Here is a 16,035-nt window from a genome sequence, read left to right as displayed (position 1 = left end):
TGGCAGAGGTTGCGCTTCACAGTGGGGGAGCTGATAAGGTGATCAGCTCCCCAGCCACAAAGGGCAGCTCCTGCTAGCGAGGCCAGCCTCTTCCCGGTAGGGGGGCTGAGGTGGCCTTAGCCCTGCCTTGCCACAGGGCCCAGCCCCTTGCTCCTCCTCTTTCCTCCGCGAGCTGGAACCGGGCAGTGGTAAGAGCCATCCAGAGAGCCCAGGCCACTGTTGGGAGCCCTGGACCCACCACCTGCCCTGGGTGACATGCCCCAGGGGGCTGTTCTCAGGCATCCTGGCCAGGGGGCAGGACCTTGAGGGAAGAGGGGGAGCAGGGAACGGGAACCCAGGGGAAGAGGAGGAGCAGAGGGGGTAGGGCCATAGTTGTGACATCAGTGCCCCCCACCCCACAGTTTTACACAGGTTCCGGCGCTCCTTTCTAAAGCATCCACTGATGTGACACAGTCTTGGCTTTGCATTTCAAGTGACTTATCAGTTTGCAAGGAGTAACCATGGGTTCTCTCACAGGTGTCAGAGAAGACAACAGTGGGACAGATTTACTTGTGCTGGAACAGGGACATGTAAGTTGCCCCTCCCTGCCTGCATTCGTAGGGTTGGCTGTGCCCTGGAGGGATTCTGATCATAACTGCATTACCCCTTAATATTCAACTCTTGCTACACATTGGTGGTATGGTGCCTGTCTTCCCCTGGGGGGCTCTACTACAGAAAACAGCTTTTATTCCTACTGGAAGTTCCCTGGAAGCTCTGCCTGTGGAAGCAGTACTGAATGAGCAGAACCTCCAGCTGCTTTGGATACGTCTTCCTGCCTTATCAATACCACCCACTTTTTGAGTATCCTTGGCGACCTGAAGGAGAGGCAAAACTATGGCTAGAGACAGTATAACACACATAGAATTCTTTATAAATTTGGTTGAGTTTTTGGCTGGGGGTTCCTTGCAAACCTGTCCTGATTTTTTGTTGAATGCATTCATTCTTTGAAAGTATTTGCCAAATATTTTGGCAAATAATTTTCAGACTGTGGGTTGTTCACAAACTGTTTGTGTTGCCTATTTGCTATTCATGGCATGGGATTGGTCACAAAAGTCACAAGGCATTGCATTTGCTCCCTGATTGGATGACTGGAACATATTTAAAAGTTATAATTACTTAAAATAAACCTGCCACACAAATTAGTAACATTTTTTGGGAAATGCTGTCTGTAGGCAGGTAAGGTGAGTGGAATTTTGGACTTGAGAGCCACTCTGTTAATTTGAAAAGAGAATATGACATGTAGCATTCATCTCAATGTACCTGCATGTCCCCTTTCATATTTAGCTTTTGATACATGCTACTTTGTTCAAAGCATGCCAACATCACCTTACATTTCTGTTGTTTTGCACCAGGAAACATAAGCATGTTTCTGGCTTTATTGATATTTCAATAAAAATATAAACATCTTTTTGAAAATAAAGTACTCAGTTCTTGGAGGAGTTGTTCTAAGGCAGTCTACTTACTCGTTTTCGGAAGTCCTCTTTTGTAGTTTTTCGTATGGGTTGGGAGGGCATATGTACAGGGCTTTGGGACTGAGAATCTTCTGTAACCCCATATACTGACTGAAACAAATAACACGAGAAATTACAGAGTATTATTGTTACATACCTAAGGAAAATCTGTGCATGAAAACAGTCAAGTAATGAGCCAGCAACTGTCTACTGTTACCTTTTCAGAGATCAATAACTCTTAAATCTGGAACAAAGTTCATAAATGAGCTTGTATAACAAATACCTGAGTGGCGAATAGCTGTAGCTGTGTTAATTGAAAATTGTGATTTCTCTCTGACGAGCCCAACTGAGAACAAATGCAAATCTCTGCCTGATAATCAGAGGTACATGAGAGAGTTTTTTTTCTGATTCCCTACTTTAGTATGTTAGTTGCAAAAGTGAAACTTCTACATTTTATGAAACTCATATTTTTGATGAAGGCTTCAACTCTGCTTTTGATTAACAAATCTTGACACTTACTTCAAAATTTCTCAATATCTGCTTGCTTATTATAAATTACCGCATTTTCAGTCAATCAAACCCTCTATTTCTTATGCCTGAAGCACTCTTATCTAGATATAAAATAACTGTTTTTTGCTCTACTCTACAAGTCTATTGCATTTCCACAATGAATGGAGACATTTATATTTGAGAAGTGTTACTTTGCTTGTCATGCATTTTTGGGGGTATACAGGCTTCAGGGAGACTGCCATGTGCATGAAGTTATGCAGGTGTGTTTATGTTTATAGGATCAGTAACTGAGATGGGGGTGGGGTGGAAATCATATTCTAACTCAAGTGTCTCTTAAATATGATACTAAACAACTTTAAGAGAACTTACAGTAATAACTTTTAACCCTGAGGCTTTGATACACTGAAAAAAGGGTTAATATGGTGTCAATGAGTCAAGTTTTCCACAAACCTTAAAAAACAACAGCAACAACAAAACAGTAAAACACCATCAAATCACCGGTAGTGCATTTATTTGTCAGGTATTGAAGGCAATAGCAGGCATCTTTTTGTTCAATTAATTATTATTTTTTCTTTATTTGATATTTGTATGAAACATTGAAAGGTTATGATGACATTTAATAGCCAGCATATTGACATGTTTGGGACCATCATGCTGATATGCAACAGTTCATTTATGTTTGTCTATATTTATTAAAATGGGAGCTCTGTGGTCACTAAATGACAACGATGACTATCCCAGGCAAAAGAAAAAAATAATCAGGTCTTAATTCGAAAAGAGTGCTGTCTAGTGACTACAGCAGGGGTCTGGGAGTCAGAACTCCCTAGTGCTGTTCTCAGTTCTGCCAAGACTTGGACTGGTACCTGTCCATTTGTAAAATGAACATAATAAACTTACTTACAAATGTGGAGGCTTAATTAATATTTGTAAATTACTTTGAAATTCTCATCTGAAAGAAAGCAACATACTGTTGGTGTAAAACATAGTTGTTACTGTTCTGAAAAAAAAACCACCCTGACCTTTTTAACCTTCTGTGGGTTTTTCATACGACGACATTTTCTGATGTCCATTTCTGTTGTGTTCACGCAGCCTGGCTAAGAAAAGGGACATTCATAATATTACTATCGATGTTAACAATGTACATACCACCTCCTCCCACTGGAAAGCAATAATAAAACACAGAGTTTTCATCCTTTGCTTGCAGCACAAATATTGTTACAAAAATGCACAATAGGATCTTTTTCAAAATGCTTTCTTTAAGGTGTGTACTACAAATCATATTCGTTAATCATTTGGTTCTGTAGTTGTTTGTACTTATGTACTTGTGATTTTTTAATTTTTTTCTTTTACATCATTTCATATCATACCCAAATGTGCAGTTTTTGAATCATGATTGCCATATTTGGGATCGGGAAAGAATTTTCCTCCAGGGCAGATTGGAAGAGGCCCTGGGGGGTTTTCGCCTTCCTCTGTAGCATGGGGCAGGGTCACTTGCTGGTGGATTCTCTGCACTTTAAAGTCTTTAAACCATGATTTGAGGACTTCAATAGCTCAGACATAGGTGAGAGGTTTTTCGCAGGAGTGGGTAAGTGAGATTCTGTGGCCTGCGTTGTGCAGGAGGTCAGACTAGATGATCATAATGGTCCCTTCTGACCTTAATATCTATGAGTCTATGAGTCTATGTTAAGTTGAATCTCAGCATCCAATTTATTTGCTCATAACTTCAGCACACAATTTCAGCACGCAAATTCCTTTCACGCTGAAATTACCTGGTCTCAGCTCAGAGCTGAGTTTTTCTAGAAAACTTGAACAAAACTGGTTTAACTGCTTTTGAATTCTACTTATGAAAAAAAAAGCCCTTTACACGTCTACTTTATGTTAAAATCAGAAATTTTGTGCATGCACAAATCTAAACCTTTTGAAACAATTTTGTTCTCAAACTTGGCTTGTTCTGAAGATCTCCTAATGGACAATTGAAATGTGAAGAAAATCCGTTCAGCAGTTTTAAAGCTAACTTCTCCATGCAGCATATCCACATTGCTAGGTTTTCTAAGTAGCGTAATTTAAAAAGAGACTTACCACTGGCCTGTGCACATCCCAAAATGCTCTTTCTTGGCTGTCCAAAATTTTCCTTTCAGTTTTATCCTTTTTTCTGTCAATTCTGGGAAAATAAAGAAATGAAACAATCCACGACTTCACTTTTCTGACTTGCTCCCAATTTTCCCCTGGATTTTTGGACCCAATTGACAGCAGTATCCAGTACTCCTGTTCTAGTGACACATATTTCCATACAGAAAAGTCAGATTCCAGATGCCAAGTGATTTGCAGGGTCATTCCACCAGCCTGACGAAAGGGATCTTTTGTTTTCAATGAGAGAACTTTTTTGTTAACATCTGCTCTGCACCTGGCAGCGAATAGCCTTTCTGACACCAGATTTCCCAGTCCCAGTCAGCGCAGCACTTAAATTGAAGTCAGTTTACTTAACAGTTATGCATTAACTTAATGGCTGTCCTGTATCAGGATCCAACAAGTCAGAAAAACACATGACTTCACAAAATTGTTCCATGTGCGACATACTAAGAACTATTGCAAATTCTTCATGGACAGATCCCCACATCATAAATACCAGTAACACCATCAAAACTGGCACTGATACCCTTTTAAAGAATTTCAGAAGACAAGTCAGAGACTGAATGGGACAAGGAGAATGAACAATCCCTCTTAAGCATAATGTGGTCCCTTCAGAACATGTCTGAAGCATGTTGATGGAGGAGTGTGGTGGAAGCCTACACTGGCACTACATATGCTGTACCTGTTTTGTTCCTATACAGGGGGCGTCCGTTTCTAAAGCTCTCAATTCAGCATCTTTATTGACACTATTTTTAAATGATAATTTAAAGTAGTAGTTGGGAGAAAATTCATCATTGTGGGAGTTATTAGTTATTTGTCTTTATCACCATCACCCCTTGTTGGAGAGGTTGCGATCAGTTGTTGATCCCCAGCCTGACCTATAAATGGAATTATAACATCACCTCTTGGAACATAGCATCATGAGGCTGAGACAATGACCCAGATCCTTGGCTGCAGATGAGGGTCACATAGTGCAACCTGGGAGGGCAGCATGCAAAGGCTTTGTGCTCCCCCAGTTCTGGGTCAGCTAGCATAAAGTTAGAGCAGCCTTCAGGTGGCTGTCAATGGGCCTAGGGCATGGCAGCTGAGGATAAGAGACTCAGGGCTTGTCTTCACGACTGGGGAGATCAATGCTGCTGCAATCGATGCAGCGGGTGTCAACTTATCAGGTGTAGTGAAGACTCGCTAAATCGACAGCAGAGCACTCTCCAGTCGACTCTAATACTCTGGCTCCCTGAGAAGAGTAAGGTAAGTCGATGAGAGAGCATCTCCTGTCAATGCAGCACAGTAGAGACACCAGGGTAAGTCAACCTAAGCTACATTGACTCCAGCTGTGTTATTCACGTAGCTGGAGTAGTGTAACTTAGGTCGACTTACCCCCATAGTGAAGACAAGCCCTCAGATACAGCCCACTTTCTTCTAGCCTCGCCCCTTATGCCAGACAAAGGTGTATGGGATTGAATAGGAGATGTTATGCCAGCTTTACACCACTGGAAGATTCCCATGCCCATAGTGGGTAATCCTCCTGTGGCTGGTTACACCGACTTTAGGGCTGCTTTGTTCTAGTAGTAAAGCATAAAATGGTTGCAACACAATCCAGGCTCTGGGCTTTTTATATATATACAATCTCCAAGAATGTGCCATTGATTACAATTTTTAAAAAATTAGAAATATTGATTATAAAAATACAGTATAATTAATTGCATTAAGACCGTGATTTTCAAGCATTGCAACTAAATCCACTAAGCAGGTGGCCTGATTTTCAAAACATGAAGCGACCACAGCTCTCATTGAAGTCCACATTGAATATTACTGCTCATATAATGCTGCCCAGGGCTTTGGCATGTCCAGCCTACAGGTAAATACACCAATGGAATGCTATATGCAAGATGGGGGTGGGGAGTACAAAACTTGATATGAAAAATAATGTTTCCAGATGCTTGTAGTTTTTCAGTTTAAATCTTACTCTGCTGTGCTGGAAACCTAAGCCCAAACAGCACTGGAGTAGTGCCTGAAAACCAAGAAATGAAGCCAACTAGTGACAGGAAGTGATAGTGACCAGTTGAGTTTTACTGCTCCAAGTGAATGAAATGGAGAAAAAGTAAACAAACAGCATTGATAGTGAAAAGAAAATAAGACTTAAAATCCTTCCAGTTGTAATAATCTATGTTACTAGTGTCAGAAGTACATAGTTTTGTTTGATTATGATTTTTATCTTGGCAGTGAACCTTTAAGCATCTCAAAGACTAATTATTATTGTAACTTCCAATTTTCTCATCTCATCAGAATACTGATATTCTGAACTGAAATAATCCCTTAATTACCATGTTATTTTAAGGATAATTACCATGTTCTTAAATGGTCCATAATTACAATGTAATTACAGTGTTAATCAACAAAGTACTACAAATATAGATACACACACATGCATATATACATATACATAATAATAAGTAGCAATCTCTTTTCATTTTGTAACATTTGTTTTGCTGTTTGATTCTGAAAGTGCAAATTCCCTCTGCTTTTTTGGTGTTTCCCAAGAATACAAATATCTGTATTCTGTAACACTAATATGTCACCTTCATCTTCCTTGTAGTTTTCATATGTGACAACTCCTTCTGCAACATGGACATGCAGACTTCTAAGCACCCTAATTTCACAAAGCCAGAACCATGCACCCATTGTGGCAGTAGCAATGTCATGTTGCATATACTGCTAAGAGACTGCACTTTGTGATCATGGGTAAAGAGGAGGCAAACTGTAGATTCCCAGTTCTGGGTGGAATGACAGGAGGAGGGTGAAAAAAAATTACTCGTTGTAAAATATGAGTAAGCCTTACTCATATTACATAATAGTCCACAATGATTTGGTAGCAAAAGGAGGTCAGTTAGTATGGATACAATAGAACGGAGTTTTCTGGGATTTGATGTATTCAGTGGGAAAAATAATTGGGGATATTTGCAAAACAAATGTACTGTGTGCAGCAGGACTGTACAGCTACTGCAGAAATGGCAGCACTTTTTATCTTCAAAGTACTTTACAAACATTAACGCATACACCTGCATGGAAGGTATTACTCTTCCTACTTATGCTGAGTGGGAAATTGAGGCACAAGTGGTAACAGACTTGAACAAGAGCAAGAAGCTCAGGAGTTCCTGGCTTCCAGACCTGCGCACAGACAATTAGACCCGTCTTTATCTTGGCATTTTTTCCTCAGGGTATGTGATCTTGTGAATTAGTCCTGTTTCCAGTGTGACAGGGACTAGAATTTACCAATAAGTCCCGAGTTATTTGGGCAAAGACTTTAACTGGGAAACATTCTCTTAATCCAATCCCTTCCCCAACAAAGCTCTAAAGACTCTTCCAGTTCACTGAACTGGGAATACTTACTTCACTTGGGCCTCTGCTTGCATAAAGATGAATTCCCACTTCCTTGCAAAAGCCCTCTGCAGTCTTGCTAAGTTTTCCTGATAGGAGAAACAAATAAAGAGAACAATTAAATCACACCAATTATAACTGCAGTTTAAGAACTAAATTATTGCATCAGTTTTTTTAACCTGGAAAGCTCAAAACACTGAAATTAATATTGGTAAATTGTCTCTGTAGGCAAAGTATGATATGAATGTGTGGTGTGTGTCCCCCTTACAAGCCACCACATAGCAGGAACAGGACGGACCAAAGCAAGAGTTGTATCAGGGTGTGAAACAGACTGCCAGAGCTCTACTAATAAAACAGCGTTGGACTTGTTTCCACGTATTCCTCAGTGTACTTTCTACAAGACAATACTGTGAAAGTTTTTGGAACCGACAACTTCCCATTCTGATAGCAGCTGCCTGCTGCCTGCACACTTTGCTTTTGTGGGGTGGCTGGGTGGAGGAGGAGGGAGGGTATTTTCCGGCCTTACTTGTTTCATAAAGGATAACCATCCCTCAGTTGTTCAATGGATTGTTAACCCTGAAAGCATTCCACAGTGCAGAGGACTGAAGTCTGGGTATTGTCAGGGCAGTTTATAAAAGGAAACTAGTTATTTGTCAGGACAATGGAAATAACTAGAGATAGGCCCAAGCTGCTCACGTTTGGATCCAGATAACCTTTAGCCCATTATCGCAATAGCTCCAATTCAGGAAAGCACTTAAACACATACATGTTGGTTCATAAATTCACAGACTCCAAGGCCAGAAGGGACCGTTAGATAATCTAGTCTGACTTCCTGTATAACAGGCCATAGAATTTTACCCATTTACCCCAGAAGTCCATACGTACATAAATCTAAATTCATACACATTCAGGAAACCATTTGAGCATGTGCTTAAGTCACATTGAATTCTATGTGACTTAATCATATGCCTTAAATTAAGTACATGCTTAAGTGCGGTCCTGAATTGGGATGCTCTCCTGAATTATGGGTTCAGGAAATCAGCAGTAGCTGGTAGAGAGGCAAAAGAAAACTTAACGAGGCCCACTGTATATTGGTGTAAATCAGGAGTAACTCCACTGATACTAATGGAGTGTATCAATCTGCAGGTAAATCTGGCGTAACTCCGAGAAGAATCAGGCTTGTATTTGGCCAACAAAAGGAAAAAAACATAAGGGCACCTGAACTTAATCTTCCAGGCCATACTATGGTTTACCAGTAGAAACACAGGGATCCTATGAATCTACATGCAGAGCCCATGACCAGAAAAAAGCATCTCCTGCAGATTGAGGGGTGAGGTTGGTTTAAGGAGGATTTATATAAGGAGAGAAAATGGAAGAATCCTCCAGTGAGCACACACCCTCCAAAAAAGTTTATAAAAATAACTATGCAGAGGATTCCTCCCCAGTTCAATGAGCCTGATTCTCCTCTCACTTGCACCAGTTTTACACCACTACCACTCCCTTGATTTTATTTGGTGTAATGGCGATAGGAAGAGTTGATGCCCTTATCATCTTCCTCTTTCTTATTAAGAGGGCAAGTTTGCAATTCAGATCTCTAATCATGTGAGAAATGAGAAAGTGACAGAAAACCAAGAGCTAATTGTTTGCCATCGGAGCGTTACTATTCTCAATAGACACTTGTATGCAAAAGTACTTAGTACTGTAGCCTCATGGCATGAGTGCCAGTGTGGGTGCTGGTGCTGAACAGCCCTTTTGTTTCTTTATAACGGATCCTTATAGAATTTAGTTAGTCAGGTGACTGCGTGATTATCATTTTTTTAAATAATGAAACTGGAGATATGCAGAAGCAGCGCATCAGCAAGAGGATATACAGTGCATGTGGATTTTAATATTCCACACCTTGTCTAACGTTCCAGGGTAGCGTTACTGGGAGTACTACATGCATTTCAAGGATGGAATCTGTGGCCGAAATCCACAAAGGAATTTAGGCTCCTAACTGCCACTTTAGGTGCCTAAGTCCAAAATTTAGATCCTCAAAATCACTGCTCGGTTGCTGCCTACCCATGAAGGGACCTACATTCCCTAGTTGCCTATGTTTCTGCTAGTAAAGTCCCCTAGGGCCGGAGGACTAGGAAGTTAGTAGGGAGTAAGTTAGGGTGTGACTTTAACGTGCACTAGCTATTCTGCACTAACTCTCCATGGGAACACTCTTATTTCACACTAGAAGTTCCTTTGTGAGGTTTAGCTTAGTAACTTAAAAATGGATAAGCTACACTGCACAAAGGCACTGTTAGTGCAAAGTAAGGGTGCCCGTATGGGGAGTTCATGCAGAATAGCTAATGCCCGTTAAAGTCACACACTAGCTTATTACACACAACTTCCCATGTAGACAAGTCCTTTATTTCTTCTGGCGGCTATGTGCAAATCTTCCTAAGTTCTGATGCCACTGAGCTGCTCAGTGCTGAAGTGTCAGTGGGATCCTCACCACCTACCTCTATTGGATCAGGCTCTGTATAAAACACAGGAGGAAGAGGTGGTACCTTTATATCCAAGAGCCCAATGGATAGAGCACTCATCCTTTGTACAAGAGGCCTGGGTTGAAATCTCAGCTTTGTTGACTGGGAACAGGGACTTGAACTCAGGTCTTCCACCTCCTAAGAGACTGCCTTATCCATTTGGCTATAAGGTTCTCTGGGATGGGCCTTTTTCAGTCTCTCCTGTTGAATTTTTTCCATGTTTTATAAAATACATACATAGACACTGGAGCAGGGACTGGAGCCTGGGTCTCCCAGGACCTTGTGTTACCTGCTAGGCTATGGAGTTATGCTGACTCTCTCTCTGGCCCAATGGGAGGTGGGAGATTTAGATTAGTGTTAGAGCAGAATTTAACTCAGTATACTGCGGCTAGACAATTCTGTCTACTGTTATTTCCTACTGTACATGGAAATGCAGTCCATAGGTGGATTCAGCAGCAGCAGTCACTGAAGGCCATATTTTGTCCTCAGTGTATTTATATACCATTCCTATTGTCATCAACAAGACTTGTGTGGAAGGATCCAATAGAGCATACATAGTCCCTTGTGTGCAAAAGCAATCAATAAAGGGTTCTTTCTTCCTTTATCTCTAGTCAGTACAGGGCACATCTGTGGCATGATGGGGACAGGCTGGTCTATGAATTAGATATATTAAACAGGTCACAGCTAGGTCACATTTGCTCCCAAATTTAGATTTTATAACAACAAGGTGAGAGGGGGAAATCAGTTTTGTTTGTTTGTTTTAAAACAAAACCTAAGACCAATACAAATGTTTTCATAAATTTAAAAAACATTTCTAATAGAAACAGTTTTTCAAACAACATTCCACTGAAGTATTTGAAACTTAACCACTACTCTGTTGAGCTAGTAAAGGAGAACCTGAAAATTAGATTGACTAGAGCCCGATAATAACCAAAAGTGCAGTTGGCTAGAATGCTTTCATAGCCTACATTCAGAGTAATGCAAAAAGCGAATGACTTGTAACATAGGTTGAGGGCATTTTCATATGCTTACTTGTTAGCCTGACAAGGCCTCTTTACTAAACATAGCTAATGCCTGTATATGGAATTTGGAAAATGTAGCTCAAATTAATTTTTTTTGTAAATCATTCCTTTGAGAGTCTACAAATATGTGATATGCCTCAGTGGCAATGTAATTGTCCAAGAATGTTAAACTTGTAATATATCTAAACATTTTTTACCCCACTGGCTCCTGTAAAGACAAACACTACCCAGAAAAGCAGCCCCAGTGTAAGCTTTTGTGCAACTTGCCCCAGATCTCTGAAGGAGTATGCTGTGGATACTTAAAGGTGAGACACTAAAATGTGTATCATGGACATCCTCATTTATGAGTTTGATATTCTCTCAAGGATTAACCAATAGAATCTTTTGAAAATAAATAAAAAATAAACTAAAATAATAGTGATAATAAGATAGAGAGCTCCCTGCTAAAGGTGAATTCAAATCACCAAGAAGAAAGATTCAGTTTTCGAAAAACGCATTGCTCCCTCCCCATGAACTGTAACATCAGTATACCTACGGCTTCATAATCCGCCAGCTCCAGCCTAGCTTTGTTCTGCATGGTCCGCTTGCAAAGATAGATGGCTAAGGGGAAAGCCATAACAAAAACAATTCAGAAAAAGGCACTTACTACAGGATGGAAAAAAAACAACCAAAAACATTGTTGTGCATGTATTGTTCATTCACATAGTTAAATCTGACCTAAGGAATGACAGCGCTAGATACCTAGCTAGCATTTCCTGTGCACGGTAGGGGTCTCAAGTCTCATGGGACGATACAACCTTTAAAGATCTGGAGACATCTCAATTAATAAGAATGAAAAAAGCCGTTTTATTTAGACACAGCTCTGCTTGCATCTTATGGGCTATATTATGGCTTTATCAACAAAGCCCCGGGTATGGGGTGGTGCCCAAGGGGGAGTCGAGTCTCAGAAAGGCATAATTGCTACTGGGGCTGGTGAAAGATGCTCTCATCAGTGCATTGGCCATGCTCCACAGCTGGTGTGGAAGGGGCAAGAGCCATTACCCTGTTGCCTCCTCACCCCTTTTTTGAGCATCCTTCTCCTATCTAGAGCACAGGGAGTGAGAAGACTGTGCTTGGGAGTGGCCCTGTATATCATCTCCATTTCTTTTCCCTTTTTTATTGAAAAAGTATTCAGATTATTGATATGAAAATAGCAATTTGAGCCAAATCCTGAGGGGAGCTGAGCGCCTCTTTGGATCTGATTAATTGCTTTTAAGATTCATCAGTTCCATCTGCTTATTCCCATTTAAAATCATTGTTTTGTCCAACACCACAACTAGTTACCATAGCAATTGCTGTGAGTGTATATACTGGGGGTTGATATGGGCCCAGTGTATTCTGTACCATCCTGCATTTTGAGGCAGTTAGCATCAGGACTTTGCAACTGGCCCCTCACCTCTATTATGGGCTGAAAACAGAACATAGAATCCCACCCTACACAGGAGCTGGGTCAAGTTCAGATTAAAATCCAAACTACATAACATGGGCCCATATCTCCAATCTTTGGGGTCTTTGAAATGTGAACCTGGATCTGAATGTGGTAAAAGTCCAGATCTTACACCCTCTCCTAATCTCTTTCAGGGCTGGATACAATCTGTCCCACAGTCTATAGAAGCAGAGCTGGTCAGAAAATAGGGGTTTGTCTGAGGGAAATTACTTTTTTTAATAAAAATTTTCACTAGAAAATGTCAACTTTTCATTGAAAAACATGGATTTTTGATTTTCTGACAAAATGAAAAGTTTGACACAAATAGACACTTTGCACAAAAGAAAACTTCATTTGGTTTAAAACCCTATATTCTGTTAAAAATTGACAGCATATTTTCAAGTAGCTCTACAGACGAGATTCAGATATTGCATTAGAGGCACTGTGACAAGACTGGATTAATTCGAGTATTGTTATTCTTGGTATTTATATATTTCAACAGTTGTTTCATCTGGAAGCCATTTATAGGGTCAAAATAAATCCAGATCTAGTCATCTCAGTGTATTTCCACATTCCAGGGACTGAACTATCATCAGAAGGCCAGTTTCAGCCCCATAAATGTCTTTGAAGCATCAAAAATGTAGGTAAAAAAATGTATACACAGCTACTAAGACTTCAGTTTTATTTGGGTTTAGCTGAAAACTGCCAGTTTGGGCTTTATTCAGGATTCTGAAGAATCCACATGGACAGCCCTAACTGATAAACAAATGCTGATATTGGATATGTGAAAATGAGCCCAAAGGGGCTCAAAGCTAATGCATCTGCAGCATGTTTTCAGCCTTGGGGCAGGTCATAGAAGGCCTTTCTTTGATGGGCACTATTACACACAATGCATTGCAGTACAATAATCTGACATCTACATCCAATTTTTAACTTAATATTACAGAAAAAAATCTTCTGTTTCCAGATTGTTACTATGATATGTACAGAAAGTATTTTCAGTGTAACCGTGCACATACATTATACACAGTGGTTACCATAAAAATATTTAGCAAAGCCTTTGTAAATAATTAACATTATTGTGATTCTTACCATGGCTTTTCACAGATATTCCCTACACTTAGGCAAACATAGAAAGATGTTAATAACTATTACTGTATGTGGGGATCGCAAACGATCCCTATACATGGTTATGGGCTTCCCGTTTACCCTACCAAATATAATTTCCAAAATCCACAATGATGAATGATTGTTGCCAGAGGGAGGGAGAAAATTTTTTTTTGTTATAAATTGGCCTTAGTTACTGAGAGATCTTTTAAAGAAACACTTCCAGAAGCCCTTGTTTTATGAGAACACAGATGCATTCACTTCCTCTGCCAATGCCACAGTGGGATGGAATAACTGATTTTATCGTATAGATATGAGAACAGTATTGCTTTCTCTTGTAGAACTACAAGGCACAGAGACAGCTAAAGACAACAACACTGCTGTATTTTCTTTATGCATTATTCCTATCCTCAGCCACTCAGACGTTTAATATAGTGTACTGTGGTTTATTAGCTCATAAACCAGTGTTGTTATTCTTCTGTCAGCAGTTATCATCTGATAATTTAAACATATTTCCCCTTTTCATGTTTTTAATGCCATGTATCAGAAAAGCTTAATTTTTGTTTGACACTGCTAATGATATATTATTGTTGGTTAGATAACTGTTTATTGAGCAGCCGGTTCAGTGCCCAAACAGGATTAATGCTTATTGACTAACAGTTCAAATTCAGCTACAGATCAGAGAGTATTCCACCACAGAAGCAATCTTTATGCTACTAGATCCTACTAATTCTTACGAGGGAGGTACTTATACCTTCACATTGACTATCATCTCACATCCCAAGTAGTCCTGTTAAAATCAATAGGACTATTTGAGAAGAAAGGTGCTACTTGATGGGTGAAATCCTGGCCCCATTGAAGTCAATGGCAAATTCCCATTGCATTCAATGGAGCTGGGATTTCACCTAATGTAAGGATGGCATGTGATATGGCCCTTATCTGAAGTTGAAGAGGAAATTCAGAGCATGAAATATTGTAGACCACTAATAAATAATTTCTACAGGGCAATAGTGTTACTTCTGACACTTTCAACAGGAACGTCCAAAAACTAGAATATTTTATTCTCACCATAGTCTGTATTTTCTGGTTCCCAGCAGTTTGAAGGCCAAAAGTATGGGGCCTGAAAAACAGCACATCATATTTTAACAATTTAATTTAAGCTTAAACAACAACAAACCTTAATGCAGCTGATAATTATAAATATTATGAAACCCCTGACAGCCAAAAGTCCAAACTACATGATAGTTACACTGCAGTTTTAATGTGAATGAAAGAGCAACTCCTCTGTAGCTACGAGAGTTACAGTGCACTATTATTATAAGTGCCAAAGGTGGGCATAGCCCTTTGCATGCATGTAAGAAGACAGATCTTTGTGCCAAGGAGCAGTGAAAGGAACTGTTAATGAGCACATGGAAGTGTCAAAAATATTTAGTCCAAATCCTACTGTGACATTATCTGATTAAAATATGACCATGCAAATCATTGTTGCTACCACTGTTATATAATTACAACGAATCTTACACAAAGTATGATGCATTGCCAGAAAAGGTTAAACATCCTGCAGAATAAATGACCCAGATCCAACCTTTAGAGACATGTTAGAAAAGTATGTGAATGGTAATTAGGGCCATTCCATGGTAGAAAGGCTAGAACTTTGAAATGCAAACCTATATTGTTAGAAATTAGCGGTGATACTAATTGTAGGTGCGCACTCATATCTTGTTAGAGGTTAACAATGTAGTCAAACAGTCCCTGTCTATGCCGTATTCTGTTAATTCAGAGATCAAAAGGACATCTTAACATTTAAATGAACTGTAAACATAGCTATATCACTGTATTCATCTCTCTTTGAAATGTATAGCAAATCACCTGCGAATGGTGGAAGAACAGACAATTGCCGTATGTTAATCCATGTAGCTAATTACTGGTGATGCTTAGGAAATAGGTCTACTTCGAAGTCTCCCTGATTGCCTATTGTTTGCCTAAGGACTCCGAGCTGTCAAAAGAAGGCCTGGAATTGTATAAAAATGTATTGGGTCCTGATCCTCTTTATCTCAGATCTGCTTGATGCTTCATGCAGGGGAAGCTTAAGTCCTAAGACTGAGATCTCCATTGGACTATAACCTACGGACTAATTCTGAAAGAACTCTTTGCAATTACAAAGCTCACCATCTCTACTATGAATCTGATCTCAGAACTGTACTCATGTCTATATCTATACTGATCTTTTAACCAACATTCTGTCTCTCTTTTCTTTTTTGATAATTTTTAGTTTAGTTCATAAGAATTGGCTGTAAGCATGTATTAGGGTAAGATCTGAAATATTCATTAACCTGGGAGATAATGGGTCCGATCCCTTGGGATTGGTAGAACTTTCTTATACAATGAATAAGATTTTCAGTAATCCTCATCATAGT

The 16,035-nt window shown here is 39.7% G+C and overlaps 1 protein-coding gene across 3 annotated transcripts in view; it reads right to left on the bottom strand.

Annotated features, from left to right (window-relative positions):
- RGS6 (regulator of G protein signaling 6) overlaps positions 1–16,035 on the bottom strand; it is a 495,346-nt gene that overhangs the window by 94,362 nt on the left and 384,949 nt on the right. For all 3 annotated transcript variants that reach the window (XM_043550214.1, XM_043550215.1, XM_037900327.2), the window contains 6 exons: positions 14,687–14,738; positions 11,582–11,646; positions 7,521–7,597; positions 4,080–4,161; positions 3,020–3,094; positions 1,503–1,601 (listed from right to left, as the gene is read on the bottom strand). In XM_043550214.1, the coding sequence (XP_043406149.1) occupies positions 1,503–1,601; positions 3,020–3,094; positions 4,080–4,161; positions 7,521–7,597; positions 11,582–11,646; positions 14,687–14,738 (450 nt within the window). The remainder of the gene's footprint in view (positions 1–1,502; positions 1,602–3,019; positions 3,095–4,079; positions 4,162–7,520; positions 7,598–11,581; positions 11,647–14,686; positions 14,739–16,035) is intronic.

Source organism: Chelonia mydas, chromosome 6 (assembly GCF_015237465.2).
Source record: "Chelonia mydas isolate rCheMyd1 chromosome 6, rCheMyd1.pri.v2, whole genome shotgun sequence".
Classification (NCBI taxonomy): domain Eukaryota; kingdom Metazoa; phylum Chordata; order Testudines; family Cheloniidae; genus Chelonia; species Chelonia mydas.
This window is presented reverse-complemented; position numbering and strand designations above follow the sequence as displayed.